This window comes from Anomaloglossus baeobatrachus, chromosome 2, assembly GCF_048569485.1.
Source record: "Anomaloglossus baeobatrachus isolate aAnoBae1 chromosome 2, aAnoBae1.hap1, whole genome shotgun sequence".
NCBI classification, from domain to species: Eukaryota; Metazoa; Chordata; class Amphibia; order Anura; family Aromobatidae; genus Anomaloglossus; species Anomaloglossus baeobatrachus.
The window spans coordinates 65,503,440-65,520,348 of record NC_134354.1 but is presented as its reverse complement, the minus strand read 5'-3'; the positions used below and the strand labels follow the sequence as shown (position 1 = coordinate 65,520,348).

Here is a 16,909-nt window from a genome sequence, read left to right as displayed (position 1 = left end):
TTTTTTGAAAAGGAACGACGTGTCAACAATGGACGATTTGGTGAGTATTTTCCATTGTTAACGGCCGCTCGTTGGTGTCACACACAACAACGTCGCTAACAATGCCGGATGTGCGGCACGGAATCCGTGACCCCGGCGATATATCGTTAGATACGTGTAACGGGGCCTTTAGTCCACTCATATAGTGACAGATAGCTACTTTTTTTCTATCGTAAACCATGGATACCTAAGTTGGAATGCCCTGCACATGAGGTAAGAGACATGGCTATATCTGGAGAATTATACTATATTTCTAATTGGAGATATTTGCTAATATTATATTATTATTATTATTATTACACCTACTACATATTGGGATAGGATCTTGCAGATGGGAATAACCCTCTAATGAATGCAGTTGTCCTTTAAATATTTTTTGTTATGGACATTGCACAACCTAAGAAAAATGATCTTTTTATTTGTAAATATGTCAGAATACCCCGCCTTAGCCAGACCTGGAGGGGCAGCATGTCTGAGTGCCAGTAATGCTCATGGATGACACAGACTGATGCAGAAGGGGCTAATCTTCACTCATTATCTTTACCACTGTCACTTCCATCTCTATTCCTGCTTGCCTCTAAAAAGACAGAAGTGGCTTTTGATGTGTCAGCAAGCTATCATACTTGGCAAACATCTCAAGACAGTGGATAAAAAAAAAAAAAAGAAAGCCGCATGTTCTGGGATTAGAATCTCCGCACACCCTTATTTTGCAGCACGCTCTGTTCTGAGATGCAGAAAACAGCAGAGTTCTCCATATCAGAGGTCTTGAACAAAGTAAAAAGGCCACCACCAGATTAGTGTATTTGATGTATCACTTTGATTCATCTAGTTAATGATCAGAGCAGAACACAGCCCTTGGCGCTGTTTTGTTTCTGCAAGCCTCCCTCCAGCTACGTCCTGCCATTAATTCACTGGCATGTGCCAACTCAGCATATCAAGGTCACTCTTGTCTTTCAAGGGGAACCTTTGGAGACATAATAAAACTGACAGAAAGTTCTTTTTTTTGCATGCTTTATGTTTTCTGAGTTCAACAGTAGCAGTTAATATCTGGAAGCTTATAGACTTTGTGATCCTGATGCTTCAAGTATTTTATTTATTTTTTTTACATTTTTGGAAGATACATTTTTCAAGATAAAATAGTGACAGATTTATGCAATGGCACGAGGAAATATGTAATCTGTAATAAGTTGCAAATACAGGATGTCTTTTTTAAAATAGGACTTTGCTGCCCTTGCAGATCAACGTTAATAGGTTGTTTGCTTGTATAGTTTATTCTGGGTATTTAGCACAATGCACACTTTATGTTATAACTGGTTCAATGTATTTATGTAATAGTAGCTGTAGTACCCGGCGTTGCCTGGGATAGTAACTAAGTCTCTCTCTCTCTCTTTCTCTCTCCCATTCTCCCTCTAGCGTTCTCCCTCTTTCACATTCTGCCTCTCTCCAACTCTCTCTCTCCCACTCTCCCTCTTTTCCACTCTAGCTCTTGCCCTCTTTCCCATTCTGCCTATCTCTCCCCCACTCTGCCTCTTTCCCACTCTGCATCTCTCCCACTTTCCCTCTCTCGATCTTTCTCCCACTCTGCCTCTCTCCCTCTCTGTCTCCCTCCCACTCTCCCTCTCTCCCACTCTAGCTCTCTCCCTCTTTACCATTCTGCCTCTCTCCCACTCTCTCTCCCATTCTCCCTCTCTAGCTCTCTCCCTCATTCCCATTCTGCCTTACTCCCAAACTCCCTCTCTTTGTCTCTCTCCCACTCTAGCTCTCTACCTCTTTCCTGCCTCTCTCCCACTCTCCCTCTCTGTCTCTCTCCCACTCTCTCTCCCTCTCTCCCACTCTTCCTCTCTCCCACTCTTCCTCTCTCCCACTCTTCCGCTCTCCCTCTCTCTCTCCCACTCACCCTTTCTCCCACTCTGCCTCTCTCCTTTTCTCCCTCTCTTTGTCTCTCCCCCACTCTCCCTCTCTCCCACTCTAGCTTTCACCCTCTTTCCCATTCTGCCTTTCTCCCACTCACCCCCTCTCTATCTCTCTCCCACTCTTCCTCTTTCCTGTTCTGCCTCTCTCCCTCTCTGTCTCTCTCCCACTCTCACTCTCCCTCTCTCCCACTTTGCCTCTCTGTCTCTTTCGAACCACCAAAATTATATTAACTGACACATAAGCTGTCTTATATTAAGAATGTCCTTTGTTGCCTATAGCAACCAAACAGAGCTCCTATTAATGACCTGTAGCAACATAGAAGCAGAGCTGGGATTGGTTGCTATAGGCCACCTGATAAATATCCAGGCTAACTATCAAAACAGTCAATATATTACCTCACACATCCAAACAGTATGTAAGCTTTTTTTTTGATGAATAACTGTAAAGCAGGGGGGGGTAAAATTTCCCCCAAAGCATAGTCTATAATGTTCCTTGGGTCAAATGAGGTGGCTGTGCAAAATTTCATGATTGTAAATGCAATGGTGCGAATTCCTTTAGCGAACATGCACACATACATACACAGCTTCATATATTAGATGGCATCATTGACATTCCGTTAGGGTGGAAATAGTATCAGGACGGGGTTCATCATAGGAAAAGGTTCCACCTACTGCCTATATACTGTGTGTCCTGCCTAAAGGGGTTACCCATGAATTGCATTTATCATCTATTCACAAGATAGGTGATATGTGAATAATTGTTGTGGGTGTGTGACTACTGGAAACCAAAGCAATCCTAAGAATCACGGTCTCCACATGCATGGTGCATGCGTGATCACTGCTTTATTCATCATGCTACTGCTCTCATAGATGTATTGAGCTACGGTCATTCCTGAACACTACCGCCCTATTCATACAGGTGACGTGGGATCCCTGGTCTCTAGAGGTCAAAGTAGTTGGAGCATTATGAGCATACATTTATCACTTATTCTGTGGATAGGAGATAAATGCTGTTTGTGTTACTACCCCTTTAAAGGGTTATCCATGCCCCCCAAAGAACAAGCTAAACCTTATGACAAGAATAGGTTAAAAGATGTTCATTGCTAGAGGTCAACGTTTAGGACCCTCAATGATCTTTAGACTGGGGCTCTGCTGTTCCGCCTTGAATAGGGCAAAGATATGTGGACCAGGTGAGGTGGCTTCTCCAAACCCAAGCTCTGGGCGGGCACGAGGACCAGGGGCGTCAGTGCAGCAGGTTTCACAGGAAACAGTCAGGTACGCAGGAAACAGACAGCAGAAGAACTGGAGGCTGCGGTCAGACAGGACACAGCAACACTAAAAGTCTTTATACCAAGACATGAGTGTGTGTCTTGCTGAGCCTTATATAGGCCAAAGCAGACAATCACATGGGAACACACCTCAAAGCCCGACGTGGAACACAAGAGAGTTCAGTGGACCAGGATGAGAGGAGCAAAGCCTGACATGGAGCAGAACAAATTTCAGTGGACCGGGGTGAGGGGAGCAAAGCCCGGATCCGGAACAGGCGTGCCACAGTTTGCGTGCTCCCCTTTCACTCCATTCAAAGTCTAAAGGGGGCTTTATATGGTAGCGATATCGGTACCGATATCGCTAGCGTGCGTACCCACCCCCATTGTTTGTGCGACATGGGCATATCGCTGCCCGTCGCGCACAAAATCCCGCTCCCCGTCATACGGCTTACCTGCCCTGCGACGTCGCTCTGGCCGGCGATCCGCCTCCTTTCTCAGGGGGTGGGTCGGTTGGCATCACAGCGTCGTCACACGGCAGGCGTCCAATAGAAGTGGAGGGGCGGAGATGAGCGGGACGTAACATTCCGCCCACCTCCTTCCTTCCGCATAGCCGGTGGAGGCAGGTAAGGAGATGTTCATCGCTCCTGCGGTGTCACACACAGCGATGTGTGCTGCCGCAGGAACGATGAACAACATGGCTAATGAGAGGTAAACGATTTTTTGTTTTAGGACGCCCTCTCCACGACAAACGATTTTGTACGCTTTTGCGATCATTTTAGGTCGCACATAAGTGTCACACACTGCGATATCATTAATGACGCCGGATGTGCGTCACTAACGACGTGACCCCAACGATAAAACATTAACGATATCGTAGCATGTAAAGCCCCCTTTAGGGGCTGCTTGAAATAGTTGACTGCTGAACTTGGCAGTCCTATATATAGACCATGAATGGAGTGGAGGCTGAGCATGCACACTTTCAAAAATGTGGCTCCACTAGCCTTTTCTTGCGGATCTCAAAATCCGCTGAGGCTCTCAGTGGTCAGACCCCATCAATCAGCAAATTATTCCCTATTCAATTGATAGGGAACATCTTGTTTTTTGGAGAATAACCCTTGAGCTTACATTTTTCATTGCACACCCAGCAAAAAATCTCTAGTGACAAGTAACTTGAACTGTAATCTAACCATTGGCTGAAACCTTCACCATTGCTAGACTACATGGGATTTGTTTGTAGTCTGTTACCATGGCAACACCTAGGCTCCAGTATACCGAGCAACAAGAGATTTTACTGTTTGGTCTTTGAGGTTGACAGAACCTTAAAGGTTTGTTTCATTGGTAGCACAATGTGAATATGATGTGAATAATGGATAATGGTAGCATTACTAATGATTTACATGACTATGCCGTTATATCTTATGATGTTCTGCACCAGGTATTCTCACAAAACACTCTTCAGCTTTCCAGCAAAAACATCAACACCCAGTAAGTTAGAGCTGCCTATTTATGCTGTCCAACTCCCTAACTCCTTCAACTGTGCAATCTGGGTGTTGCCCGAAAAACCCAAAATAGCAGAGAAGGTCCACATTAGGGCATGACCTAATCCCTGCTTCTCACCAGTGCCAGAGGCACCTGCTGGGAGATATATATCTCGTGGCCGATATTTGTACTGACCTACGTTTTCCTTGATGGCAAGATTGTTGACCATAGGGCAAAGAATAGTGCCAAGTCCCTTCAAACAATCAGTTCATAGTCAAAACCAGCAGCCACTCCAACCTCATGGCATTGCCCCCAAGCTGGTGTGTTTATCATTACCAGTGTGGTGGGATAGTCTTTTCATTCTCCGTGAATACATAACATGCCAACATGGGTGTGAACTCATTGGGAGGTACCAGGGACATGAGACTCCCCGAGTCCAGATGGTGCCCTCTTTTTCAACTTGACACAAATGTTTATCATTAGTCCCTTATAGAGTACAGGGACTGCAGAACAGGAGAAGGACTTGGGTATTCTCATTACAAGTAAGCTGAGCAGCAGCACTCAATGTCAGGCAGCAGCTGCTAAAGCAAACAAGATTTTAGGGTGTATAAAAAGAGAGATTAGATCCCAGGATCCCAATGTATTATTACCCCTCTATAAATCACTTATAACGCCACATCTGGAATATGGGATCCAGTTTTGGGCTCCACATTTTAAAAAGGACATACAGAAGTTAGAATCAGTTCAAAGGCGGGTAACTAGACTACTACAAGGAATGGAAGGCCTCACATATGATGAGAGGTTGAAAAAGTTAGATATGTTTAGCTTAGAAAAAAGACGTCTCAGAGAAGATCTCATTTATATGTATAAATACATGTGTGGTCAATATAAAGGACTGGCACCTGATTTATTTCTTCCAAAGACAGTTCTAAGGACCAGGGGGCATACACTGCGAATGGAAGAAAAGCGATTCAGGCAGCTAAATAGGAAAAGGTTCTTTACAGTAAGAGTAGTCAGACTGTGGAAAGCCCTACCACAAGAGGTAGTAATGGCAGATACTATAACAGCTTTTAAGAAAGGGCTGGATGATTTCCTCACTACACACAACATTGTTGGTTATAAGTGACTTAGGGACAAAATATATAATTGGTGGAGGAAGGTTGAACTAGATGGACCTAGGTCTTTTTTCAACCTATGTAACTATGTAACTGTTGGTAAGCAAAAATTGTGTCCATGGGCTCGGCAAGGTGTTGGCAGTTGACCCCTATATGGCCTGGTTCCTGGCATCACCAGCAGACTACTGGGGCCCGTACCCCATGGGATAGGTCCTGAGCATCCCTCCTTGGCTTTACCTAATGGGTTGGGGGTGAGTATTTAATGGACTTTCCTGCCACCTCTCCTAGGTAGCCCCATTCCACTCTATAAGCTCCACCATCTGGAGCACATATGGAGATGCCTGTCCGACCCAGCGCTGGAGGGGGTGTGTTAAGGGCCTCCAAAATTTATCAGCCACTATGCTGTCCACCATGGCAGTGGGAGACAGTACCTCAGGCTACAACTATTTCTGTATCAGATGCAATAAATCATAACACCGGGACCTCGCTGGCTTGCAAGGCTTAAACTCCCACTGATTCACCCGCTGGGCCCAAAAAAACACATTTATGCCAAGTCGTGCCAAGATCACAACGTTGATGATTGCATAGCCTGCCGCTTGCTCTGTCGAAAAGTTGGAAAAGGCCTTCTGGGGTCCTCACACCATAAACAGAGTGATGACTTCCACCCATTGATTCCAGGGTAGAATCTCCCTGTTGGCCACTCTCTCAAACATGGCCAGGTAGCGCTCTACATTATCTAATGGTTTAATTTTGGGGCTAACCACACTGACCGCTTTCAGGGCATTGTGGACCAGCTGAGGAGATCCTGCATCTGTAGCACCATCATGTGCTGTACCAGCAGCTGGTTGGTCTCCTGCTGTTGCTCGTTAAATATTTGTTGTTGCTGGGTGACCTTCGTGAGAGCCTCCATCTCCTCATCTGGGTTTGCGATAATCCCTTTACACAGGACATATATTGGCACCCAGCCAGAAGTGAAAAATATTAGTGTCAGCTTCACTGCATTTGCCCGCATTCCCCACCAATTGTGGGATATTCGCTCTGGTAGGCAATGGCAGGTAAAGAGGCACACACAGGTTTTCAATGCAAACTCAGTGCTTTATTCACACGGAGTAGCATGAGGAAAAACTCAGTCTTACATCAGATGGGAATGCAAAGCAAAAGTCCAGCCTATCCAGCAGCATTGAATAGGTTAACAAGAAGTATGTCTTCACTAACAACATGTAATACTGTATTTCCCCTATTGTGTCCACTGTAAGGAAAATCTGACACTAATTGCACTTTTTTGGGGTCTTTTTCTATAAATGTACCTGAAGTTGCCCCAACTGATCACAAGGCAGAAAACTGTCTTGATTGGCTTTCTTACAAAATTAATTTATACACAGCTGTGGCAGATCAGGGCCAGAAAATGTTGGTATATTTTCATGGCAGGGACTTTTTTTTGCAATTTGCATAAAAAATATGGTAAAGATTTTTGCTGTCTACAAAACCACTGCAAATAAAAAAACACATGACAGTGGTGTTGGGTAAATGCAGTATTTTTAAACATGATTTTACACAAGCTGCTATAAAGAAAATCTACAAAGCGGACACATACAATATATAGACACGTGCAATTAGCTTGTTCCATTTTGCAATTTTGCTTCTTGAGTCCTATTAACAATATAGATCACCTACCCACGAGATAATTGTTGGGGATCTGGCTGTGGAGATTCCTGCGGATCCTGAGATAAGGAGACCCCAAAGTTCCCTGTATGAGCAAGGCCTTACTGAGCATGTGCAGTCACTGCTGCATTATTTCTGTAGTCAATCTATGTAACTACAGATGCACTGTCAGGATTCTCCTCCATTTTCAGCTGGAGCAAATATGCAATCTGACTACTCGTGTTCCCATGCTGACTAGCTTCTCATCCACTTCTCATCAATAGAGCAGGAACCGTTACAAGTCGCCATGTGACCATCAGGTTACAGATTACATATTAACACTCCAAGTGGAAATAGAAAGGAATCCTGACAGTGTGCATATGGGATTTAGCACTTTACAGTCATATACAGTGACCATAGAAATGGATTCTCCTCCATTTTCAGCTGGAGCAAATATGCAATCTGACTACTCGTGTTCCCATGCTGACTAGCTTCTCATCCACTTCTCATCAATAGAGCAGGAACCGTTACAAGTCGCCATGTGACCATCAGGTTACAGATTACATATTAACACTCCAAGTGGAAATAGAAAGGAATCCTGACAGTGTGCATATGGGATTTAGCACTTTACAGTCATATACAGTGACCATAGAAATGTATATAGAACCTGGAAAACCCCTTTAAGTGTATGGTGGTCGCATATGCTCAGTTGTGCTTCCTTCACATGGAGCTTTGTTGTCAGGAGTAGTGTGGGTCCTAGCGGTCAGACCACCAGTAAATATACATATATTCTTTATGGGACAATTGCTTTAATAGGTTCTCATAAATTATTTTATTTTCACTTTTAACAATGTCTCATCTCATTCCTTGTGCTACAAAACATGAAACCAAAGAATCACCTGAAATTCCACTTTTATCATAATAGTTAAAGAGGAAAATCTTATATGCATGAAATAAAATTCTAATATAGTATGTCCAGAAACAGAGCTGAGTTTTAGATGCAGCAGAGCTGAGTTTTAGATGCAGCAGAGCTGAGTTTTAGATGCAGCAGGGCTGAGTTCTAGGTGCACCAGAGCTGAGTTTTAGGTGTACCAGAGCTGAGTTTTAGGTGTACCAGAGCGGAGTTGTAAATGTAGCAGAGCTGAGTTGTAGATGCAGCAGACCTGAGTTTTAGAGGTAGCAGAGCTGAGTTTTAGATGCACCAGAGCTGAGTTTTAGATGTAGCAGATCTGAGTTTTAGATAAACCAGAGCTTAGATTTAGATGCAGCAGATCTGAGTTTTAGATGCAGCAGAGCTGTTTTAGATGCAGCAGAGCTGAGTTTTAGATGCAGCAGAGCTGAGTTTTAGATGCAGCAGAGCTGAGTTTTAGATGTAGAAGAGCTGAGTTTTAGATATAGCAGACCTGAATTTTAGATATAGCAGACCTGAATTTTAGATGCACCAGAGCTGAGTTTTAGATGCAGCAGAGTTAAGTGCTTTTCATTGGTTATCTTGCAATAAAGTGCAACGTGTAATATAATGTAATTTTTTTTATTTTTTTCTGCATTGCATATATAAAAATACTGAAACACTGCACATCAGAATTCCTCTTTCGTTATGTACGCTGTAAATGATACATTAATCTGAAATGTTTCTAGAATAAAAAAATAATTTAGTCAAAGCAGCAAAAAAAAACCGCGTGTGAACATATCCTTACAGATCCAGCAGGGCTAGGTGTGTCATTTGGAATAACACTTGTTTCTTTTTACATAGGACTGCAGCTTAATCTTCTATCTACTTACAAAGTAATTGTCATCAGACAAGTCCAAAGAGTTACGTGACAAATTCATCTCTGCTACATCTATACTGTAGAATTTATTACAGACATAGAATATAGATGATTTTACCTTTGGCTTTTGTGTTTTCTCCTTGTCCGAGACATTGGAGGGTTTTCTTTTTAGCATTGTGCAAGGTACCAGCTTCGCAGACAGCAGTGAGTGTGGGATTGAGAATCTGTCCGTTACCAAAGGCTTCCTGAAGTCAGAGGATGTGACACCACAGCGGCCATGCTGCACAAGCTGCTGTTTTGTAATGTCTCTCATCTTCCTGTCACCCAGATGAGCCGTTCATCAAAGTTATCACATTTCAGTGTAATTATCAAGATTCTTACCACAAGAAACAATTCCGATGGGCGATTGCGGATATAGTGCCCGGTGAGGGCGGTTTAATGTCAGCGCACAGTATAGCAGCACAGCATGCTATGGAGGAGGGGGATTTATGAAGAGATAGGCATCGGCGGTATGGTGGAAATAAGTGGCAACTTTGGGTGAAAAATTTGTGATATACATCTTTTTGATTTCCTGCTTCTCTCAGAATTAAAATAGGCAGTGTTAAAGGGAACCTGTTTTGTAAAAAATGCTATAAATCTGCAGGTACGGGGTTAATCTGCAGGTTAATAGCGTTCTGATGTTGTGGGGCCACCATGCTGAGAGCCCCGCTGCCGGGAGGAAATTATCTTTATTCTTTCCGGCAGCAGTCGGCTTTCAGTCATAGAGGCATAGCTTCAATCACTACTCACTCAGTATATAATGAGCGGTGGCTGAAACCACACCCTGACACACAGACTGACAGCCAGCTCTGTAGGATGCCATGTGGAGCCGGCTGTGAGTTAGTGCATTGTTACAGCCTCCGCTCACTACGCACTGAGTAGTGATTGAAACTGCGCCGGATGCACCTCTATGACTGAAAGCCCTTGGCTGCTGTGAGGAATAAAAGATAATTTCCTCCTGTCAGCAGGGCTTTCAGTATCAGTATAGTGGCTCCATGGAATCAGAACACTATTAACCTGCAGACTAACCTCATTTCTGCAGGATAATATCATTTTTTTTACAGAGCAGGTTCCCTTTAACACTGCATTTTGTAATATTGAGAGGAGCAGGAAATAAAAAAAATATATATCTGCTGGAAGGAAAGGATCTCTATTCCTCCTGACAGCTGTAGACTTTCAGTCATAGAAGCGGGCCGATAAAGCTTCAATCACTGTTCAGTATATAGTGAGCGGCAGCTGTAACCATGCCCCAGCACTGACTGACAGCCAGCTCTGTTCAGATGACATGCAGACCCAGCTGTCAGTTAGTGCATGATTATAGTTGCCATTCACTATGCACTGAGTGGTGATTGAATCTGCGCTGGCTGCGTCTATATGACTAAAAGCCCAAGGTTGCTAAGAGAAATAAATATTATTTCCTCTTTGCATTGGGGCTCTCAGTATGGTGGCGTCACGGTATCAGAACACTATTAACCTGCAGATTAACCCCATATCTGCAGATTGATAGAATTTTTTTTACAGAGCAGGTTCCCTTTAACACAGTTTTTTTTTAATGTTGAGAGGAGCAGGAAATCAAAAGAATATAAGAATATATATCTGCCGGAAGGAAATGATCTTTATTTCTCCTGGCAGCCATGGACTTTCAGTCATAGAGGTGTGGATGGACAGTTTCAATCACTGTTCAGTATATAGTGAGCGGCGGCTGTAACCACATCCCAACACTGACTGACAGCCAGCTCTGTATAGATGTCATGCAGACCCAGCTGTCAGTTAGTGCGTTGTTATGGTTTTCATTCACATGCACTGAGTGGTGATTGAATCTGCGCCGTCCGCATCTTTATGACTGAAAGCTCAAGGTTGCCGGGAGGAATAAATATAATTTCCTCCTGGTAGCTGGGCTTTCACTATGGTGGCCCCACGGTATCAGAACACTATTAACCTGCAGATTAACCCCATATCTGCAGGTTGATAGCATCTTTTTTACATGATAGGTTTTCTTTAAATAGTAGTTATGGGGCCTCTGACTACCAAAAATTTATGATAATTTACTCCAGAAATGATCACAACCAGCAATGCAAGTCAGCTTACTGTATATCTGGAGTAGTTATGACTTGAAGAGTGGGGCTGCACAAAACAGTCTTTCAAACTTCAGAGCTGAAATCTCCCAGCATTCCATCTTTATACCTTTATATCATAATACATACTGTAATTTGATATAGGAGATGCCGACTTCCCAATTGACTATACTCTGCGTGATGGGTGTCAAACTACAAGCTTCTTGTTGATTCCAAAAATCTGAAGAATTGTGAATACAGCTCTGAAATACAGTTATATATCAATACAAGATTTAATTATTTATTTATTTATTTATTTTTTATTTCCTCTTGTTGGAACTCTTCCTTTTGAAGAACTGTAGATTTTAGTCTGTTTTTTTCTTAGTTTTTTTTATATTTTATTGTTCTTTTTAATATATATCAATTTTCCTTTTTACTAGTTAAGTAATAAAAAAATAAGGTTTAAATTTGTCCTTACAGAGGTTTCTCTGTTTCTTCCACAGTCTCATTCTTTGTGATATGTGTGTATGTTTACTTGTGGTTTTGTCATTCTAAGAATCAAAGAATTTGTGGAATTTCATGTCAAGTATGAAGACTATTATTATTATTTAATAACCATTAAGTGCAGAATATTGTGCAAAAAGGAAGCACAAGGACCACCATATACAGACAAATAATATCTGTCATACGAACACACATCTATAAAGAAGGCCACATTCTACGCGGCATGAAATTAGATCTAGTAGTCCCTGACTGAGGCCACTGAGGCTCTTGGTTACATGACAGTCATGATTTAAACCTAAATGTTTCCCTATGGGAAAATAAGTCACACAATGATCGAAAATATTGAACAGAAATGTTGCAAGTTTCTTGCACTGTGCTACTTATTTTCTGTACTAATACTGTGCTGCTCTCTACCTCTACTGCATTTGTTATACTGCTCTCTACCTGTACTACATGTACTGTATTGCTCTCTACCTGTACTACATGTACTGTACTGCTCTCTACCTGTACTACATGTACTGTACTGCTCTCTACCTGTACTACATGTACTGTACTGCTCTCTACCTGTACTACATGTACTGTACTGCTCTCTATCTGTACTACATGTACTGTACTGCTCTCTACCTGTACTACATGTACTGTACTGCTCTCTACCTGTACTACATTTACTGTGCTGTTTATTTTCTGTACTACATGTGTTGTACCGCTCTCTACCTGTACAATATGTACTGCACTGCTCTCTACCTGTATTACATATACAGTGCTGCTTATTTTCTGTACTACATGTACTGTACTAGTCTCTACCTGTACTACATGTACTGTACCGCTCTCTAACTGTACTACATGTACTTTACTAGTCTCTACCTGTACTACATGTACTGTACCACTCTCTAACTGTACTACATGTACTGTACTAGTCTCTACCTGTACTACATGTACTGTACTAGTCTCTACCTGTACTACATGTACTGTACCGCTCTCTAACTGTACTACATGTACTGTACTAGTCTCTATCTGTACTACATGTACTGTACCGCTCTCTAACTGTACTACATGTACTTTACTAGTCTCTACCTGTGCTACATGTACTGTTCCGCTCTCTAACTGTACTACATGTACTGTACTACTCTCTACCTGTACTACATGCATTGTACTGCTCTCTAACTTCACTGCAATAGCTCTACTGCTCTCTACCTGTACTACATGTTCTGTGCTGTTTATTTTCTGTACTATGTAACGCCCTGGCAAAACCAGGTAGTCTCACAAATAGACCCCCGCATAACACCGCTCCCACGTAGGGTAAAAGCAGCCGACCTGAAACCCTAGCTACCCCCTTAGGGAAGGACAGGCACACCAGTGGGCGGGACCAGGTGGAAAGGAAATGCCCACCTAGGGGTCTGGAGAGCCCGGGGCAAGATAACAGAGTAGCTCAGTTAAACAGAGAGTTGAGTTTGGAGGTTCAAGTGGAGAGGAGTTAGAAGGAGAAGCTGACAGGTGTCAGGGTCAGAGCACTGACACATTGGCTAGGTGGCAGATGGTGGTCACCGCCAGCAGGAGATGGGAAGACGGCTCGGCAGATCCGAGGTGGTCCGGGGCAGGGTTGTAGCCCGCCGGTACCGACACCGGAGAACCGACCTGGAAACCGTGCACACAAGGGGGTACTTGGACCCTGAAGCCAGGATAGGCACCAACGGCCTAGCTAATCAACCGATTGAGTGCAGGATTCCAGGTCCTGTCCCAACCTAAGTCCCGAAAAGTAGACAACCACCCACAGAGAGGGATAGGGCATCCACTAGGGCCGGGTAGATCACACGGGTCAGCGATTGACAGGCACGGCGCCCAACCAGAGGACCGGGAGCGGACTCCTGCGTTACACACCGGGAAGTCTACATAAGAAAACACAAAGTCTAGAGGAAAGGGGTAGTGACCATCAGCCAGGGTATGGGACCAGATACACCCATCTGTGGCAGCCGGCCACCATCACCTTGGTTTACCAAAAGACTTGTGTGATTGATTCAACAGTGAGTAACCTTCCCGGTCTGACTGCGTGCGCCGGCCCCCTGCCGTTATCATCCCCTGCACAGAGACATCCCTGCCCACGGAGGGATTAACATCCAGCTGCCAGCGCATTGCCCCTGGGAGCCCCACAACAGCAGCGGTGGTGCTACATCTCACCACACACCGTGGGTGGCGTCACCGACAGTTTTAACAACCCCCGTACAAATATGTCCCCCCTTTTTATTCGAAGTGTCCGCGTGACCCGCATAGAGTACCTCGAGCCATACTGCAGATCCGGATCTGAGCAGTATGGCTGCTGGCATGGGGGCGGCACATATTATATGTACTGTTTTGTTCTCTACCTGTACTACATGCACTGTAGTGCTCTCTAACTTCACTACATTGGCTGTACTGCTCTCTAACTGTACTACATGTACTGTGCTGCTTATTTTCTGCACTGCAAGTACTGTACTGCTCTCTACTTGTACTACATGCGCTCTACTGCTCTCTACCAGTACTACATGTACTATGCTGTTTATTTTCTGTACTACATGTACTGTACTGCTCTCTACCTGTATTACATGTCCTGTGCTGCTTATTTTCTGTAGTACATGTACTGTACTACTCTCTAGCTCTACTACAAATACTGTGCTGCTCGCTATCTGTTCTGCAAGTACTGTGCTACTTTCTACCAGTACTATATGTACTGTGCTGCTCTACCTCTACTACATTTACTGTACTGCTTTCATCTGTACTACATGTACTGTCCTGCTATCTACAGTACATGTTCTTTTCTGCTCTCTAGCTCTACTACAAGTACTTTGATGCTCTATGTCTCCTGCATGTACTATGCTGCTCTCTATCTGTACTACACATCCTCAACCAGATCGATCTGCGCAAACACCGCCGACATTTAAGGACATAAACAGCTCATTGCACCAGAACGCCTAATGGTGATTGATTAATGAATAACCAGGCTGCAGATTTCTACAGTGAAAGTAGCTGTTAAATCAGCAGAACAGCACCTTTATACTGATACCTTTAGTTTATCATGCCTGATCCTGATGACCTTTTCTCTTTAAATGATGATGAACTTTAATACACTACCCATGTCATTTTTTTCCCTTCTTCCTTTAAAAAGCTGACCTAATCAGTGAAATGCGGTAAGAAGGGGAGAAGTAAGGGGGAGGGGGAATGAGAGAGGGCACATATAATGCCTTTTTTTAATATTGGAATCTTTCAAGCTCTTTAACATAAACACATATATAAACACATTTATTAACACATTTATAATGATGCCCAAGTGACCTACACATATATAGATATGGTTATATAGATGGTAGCTGTTTATCACTGCTGTGCTATCACACACCATGTGTTCAGTTTCTTTAGTGTTTATGGCTTTCTTTCCCCATCTCTACGGCTCAGCTGTGATATTCTCATACTATCCAACTTTACCTCTAAACGATAGCTGCATTCCCTGCCTCTGCTTTTATAGACTATGATAGTCCCTCCTGATTGGGCTCTACTATGAAATGTGATCCCAATTGGATTTTTATTTTTTTTTTTTTACATTTTTCTGTACAATTTATGGTAAAATTAATTATGTCAAAACTACAACTCATCCCACAAAAAAAACAAGACTCCATACAGCTATTTTAATGGGAAAAAAAATTTGTGAGTCTTAGAAAGAAAGGATAAAATGGAAGCGCAGAAACAAAAAATTGCCCTGTCATGAAAAGATTGATGATCTATAATATTTTGAAAGACTGAACATTAAGAAAGTAGTTTCTGCAAGAGAAGTCTTAGGGGGGCTTTACAAGTTGCGACATCGCTACCGATATATTGTCGGGGTCACGTCGTTAGTGACGCACATCCGGCCCGGTAGCGACATCGCAACATGAAAATCCTAGGTGCGACGATGAACGAGCACAGAAGCGTACAATATCGCTGATCTGTGTAACGTCGTTCATTTCCATAATGTCGGTTTGACCGCAGGTAAGATGTTGTTTGTCGTTCCTGCATCTCCACACATCGCTGTGTGTAAACCCGCAAGAGCGACAAACATCTCCTTACCTGCGTCCCGACGGCAATACGGAAGGGAGAAGGTGGGTGGGATGTTATGTCCCGCTCATCTCTGCCCCTCCGCTTTTATCGGCCGTCCGATTAATGACGTCGCTGTGACGTCGCGGTGACGCCGAACGCACCTGCCCCTTGAAGGAGCGATTGCTCGGCAGTCACAGCGACGTCGCTGAACAGGTATGTGCGTGTGAAGCTGCCGTAGCGATAATGTTCGCTACGGCAGCAATCACCACATATCGCATGTGTGACGGGGGCGGGTGCTATCGCACTGGACATCACTACCAATTGCTAGCGATGTCGCAACGTGTAAAGTACCCCTTAGAGTAAGTAACAATGGTACATGTAAATCTGGTAAGTTTCAGGTTTGGATTTCCCTTCGGGTTATACCATACAATAAGGGGCACTTTGCACACTACGACATCGCAAGCCGATGCTTGCGATGCCGAGCACGATATGCCCCGCCCCCGTCGCAGGTGCGATATCTAGTGATAGCTGCTGTAGCGAACATTATCACTACGGCAGCTTCACATGCACTCACCTGCCCTGCGACGTCGCTCTGGTCGGCGAACCGCCTCCTTATTAAGGGGGCGTGTCATGCGGTGTCAAAGCGACGTCACGGCAGGCGGCCAATAGAATCGGAGGGGCGGAGATGAGCAGGACGTAAACATCCCGCCCACCTCCGTCCTTCCGCATAGCCGGTGTGAGCCGCAGGACACAGGTAAGGTGATGTTCCTTGCTCCTGCGGCTTCTCACACAGCGATATGTGCTGCCGCAGGAACAAGGAACAACATCGTAACATCGGTCCTTCCTAAATTATGGAAATGACCGACGCTACACCGATGATACGATTTGGATGTTTTTGCACTCGAAAATCGTATCAAAAAGGATTTACACACTACGATATCGCCTGCGACGCCGGATGTGCGTCACTTTCAATTTGACCCCACCGACATCGCAGCTGCGATGTCGTAGTGTGCAAAGTGTCCCTAAGACCGATGCCTTTTTTGG

At 43.9% G+C, this 16,909-nt stretch overlaps 1 protein-coding gene across 2 annotated transcripts in view; it reads right to left on the bottom strand.

Moving 5' to 3' along the window:
• SAMSN1 (SAM domain, SH3 domain and nuclear localization signals 1) overlaps window positions 1–16,909 on the bottom strand; it is a 215,160-nt gene that overhangs the window by 88,491 nt on the left and 109,760 nt on the right. Inside the window, exon 1 of one of the 2 annotated variants that reach the window (XM_075335074.1) lies at window positions 9,343–9,416. The exons of the other annotated variant lie outside the window; for it this stretch is intronic. Within the exon in view, the coding sequence (XP_075191189.1) occupies window positions 9,343–9,399 (57 nt within the window). The 5' untranslated portion in view covers window positions 9,400–9,416. Of the gene's footprint in view, window positions 1–9,342; window positions 9,417–16,909 lie in introns of those variants that run through there. 2 annotated transcript variants of the gene reach the window in all.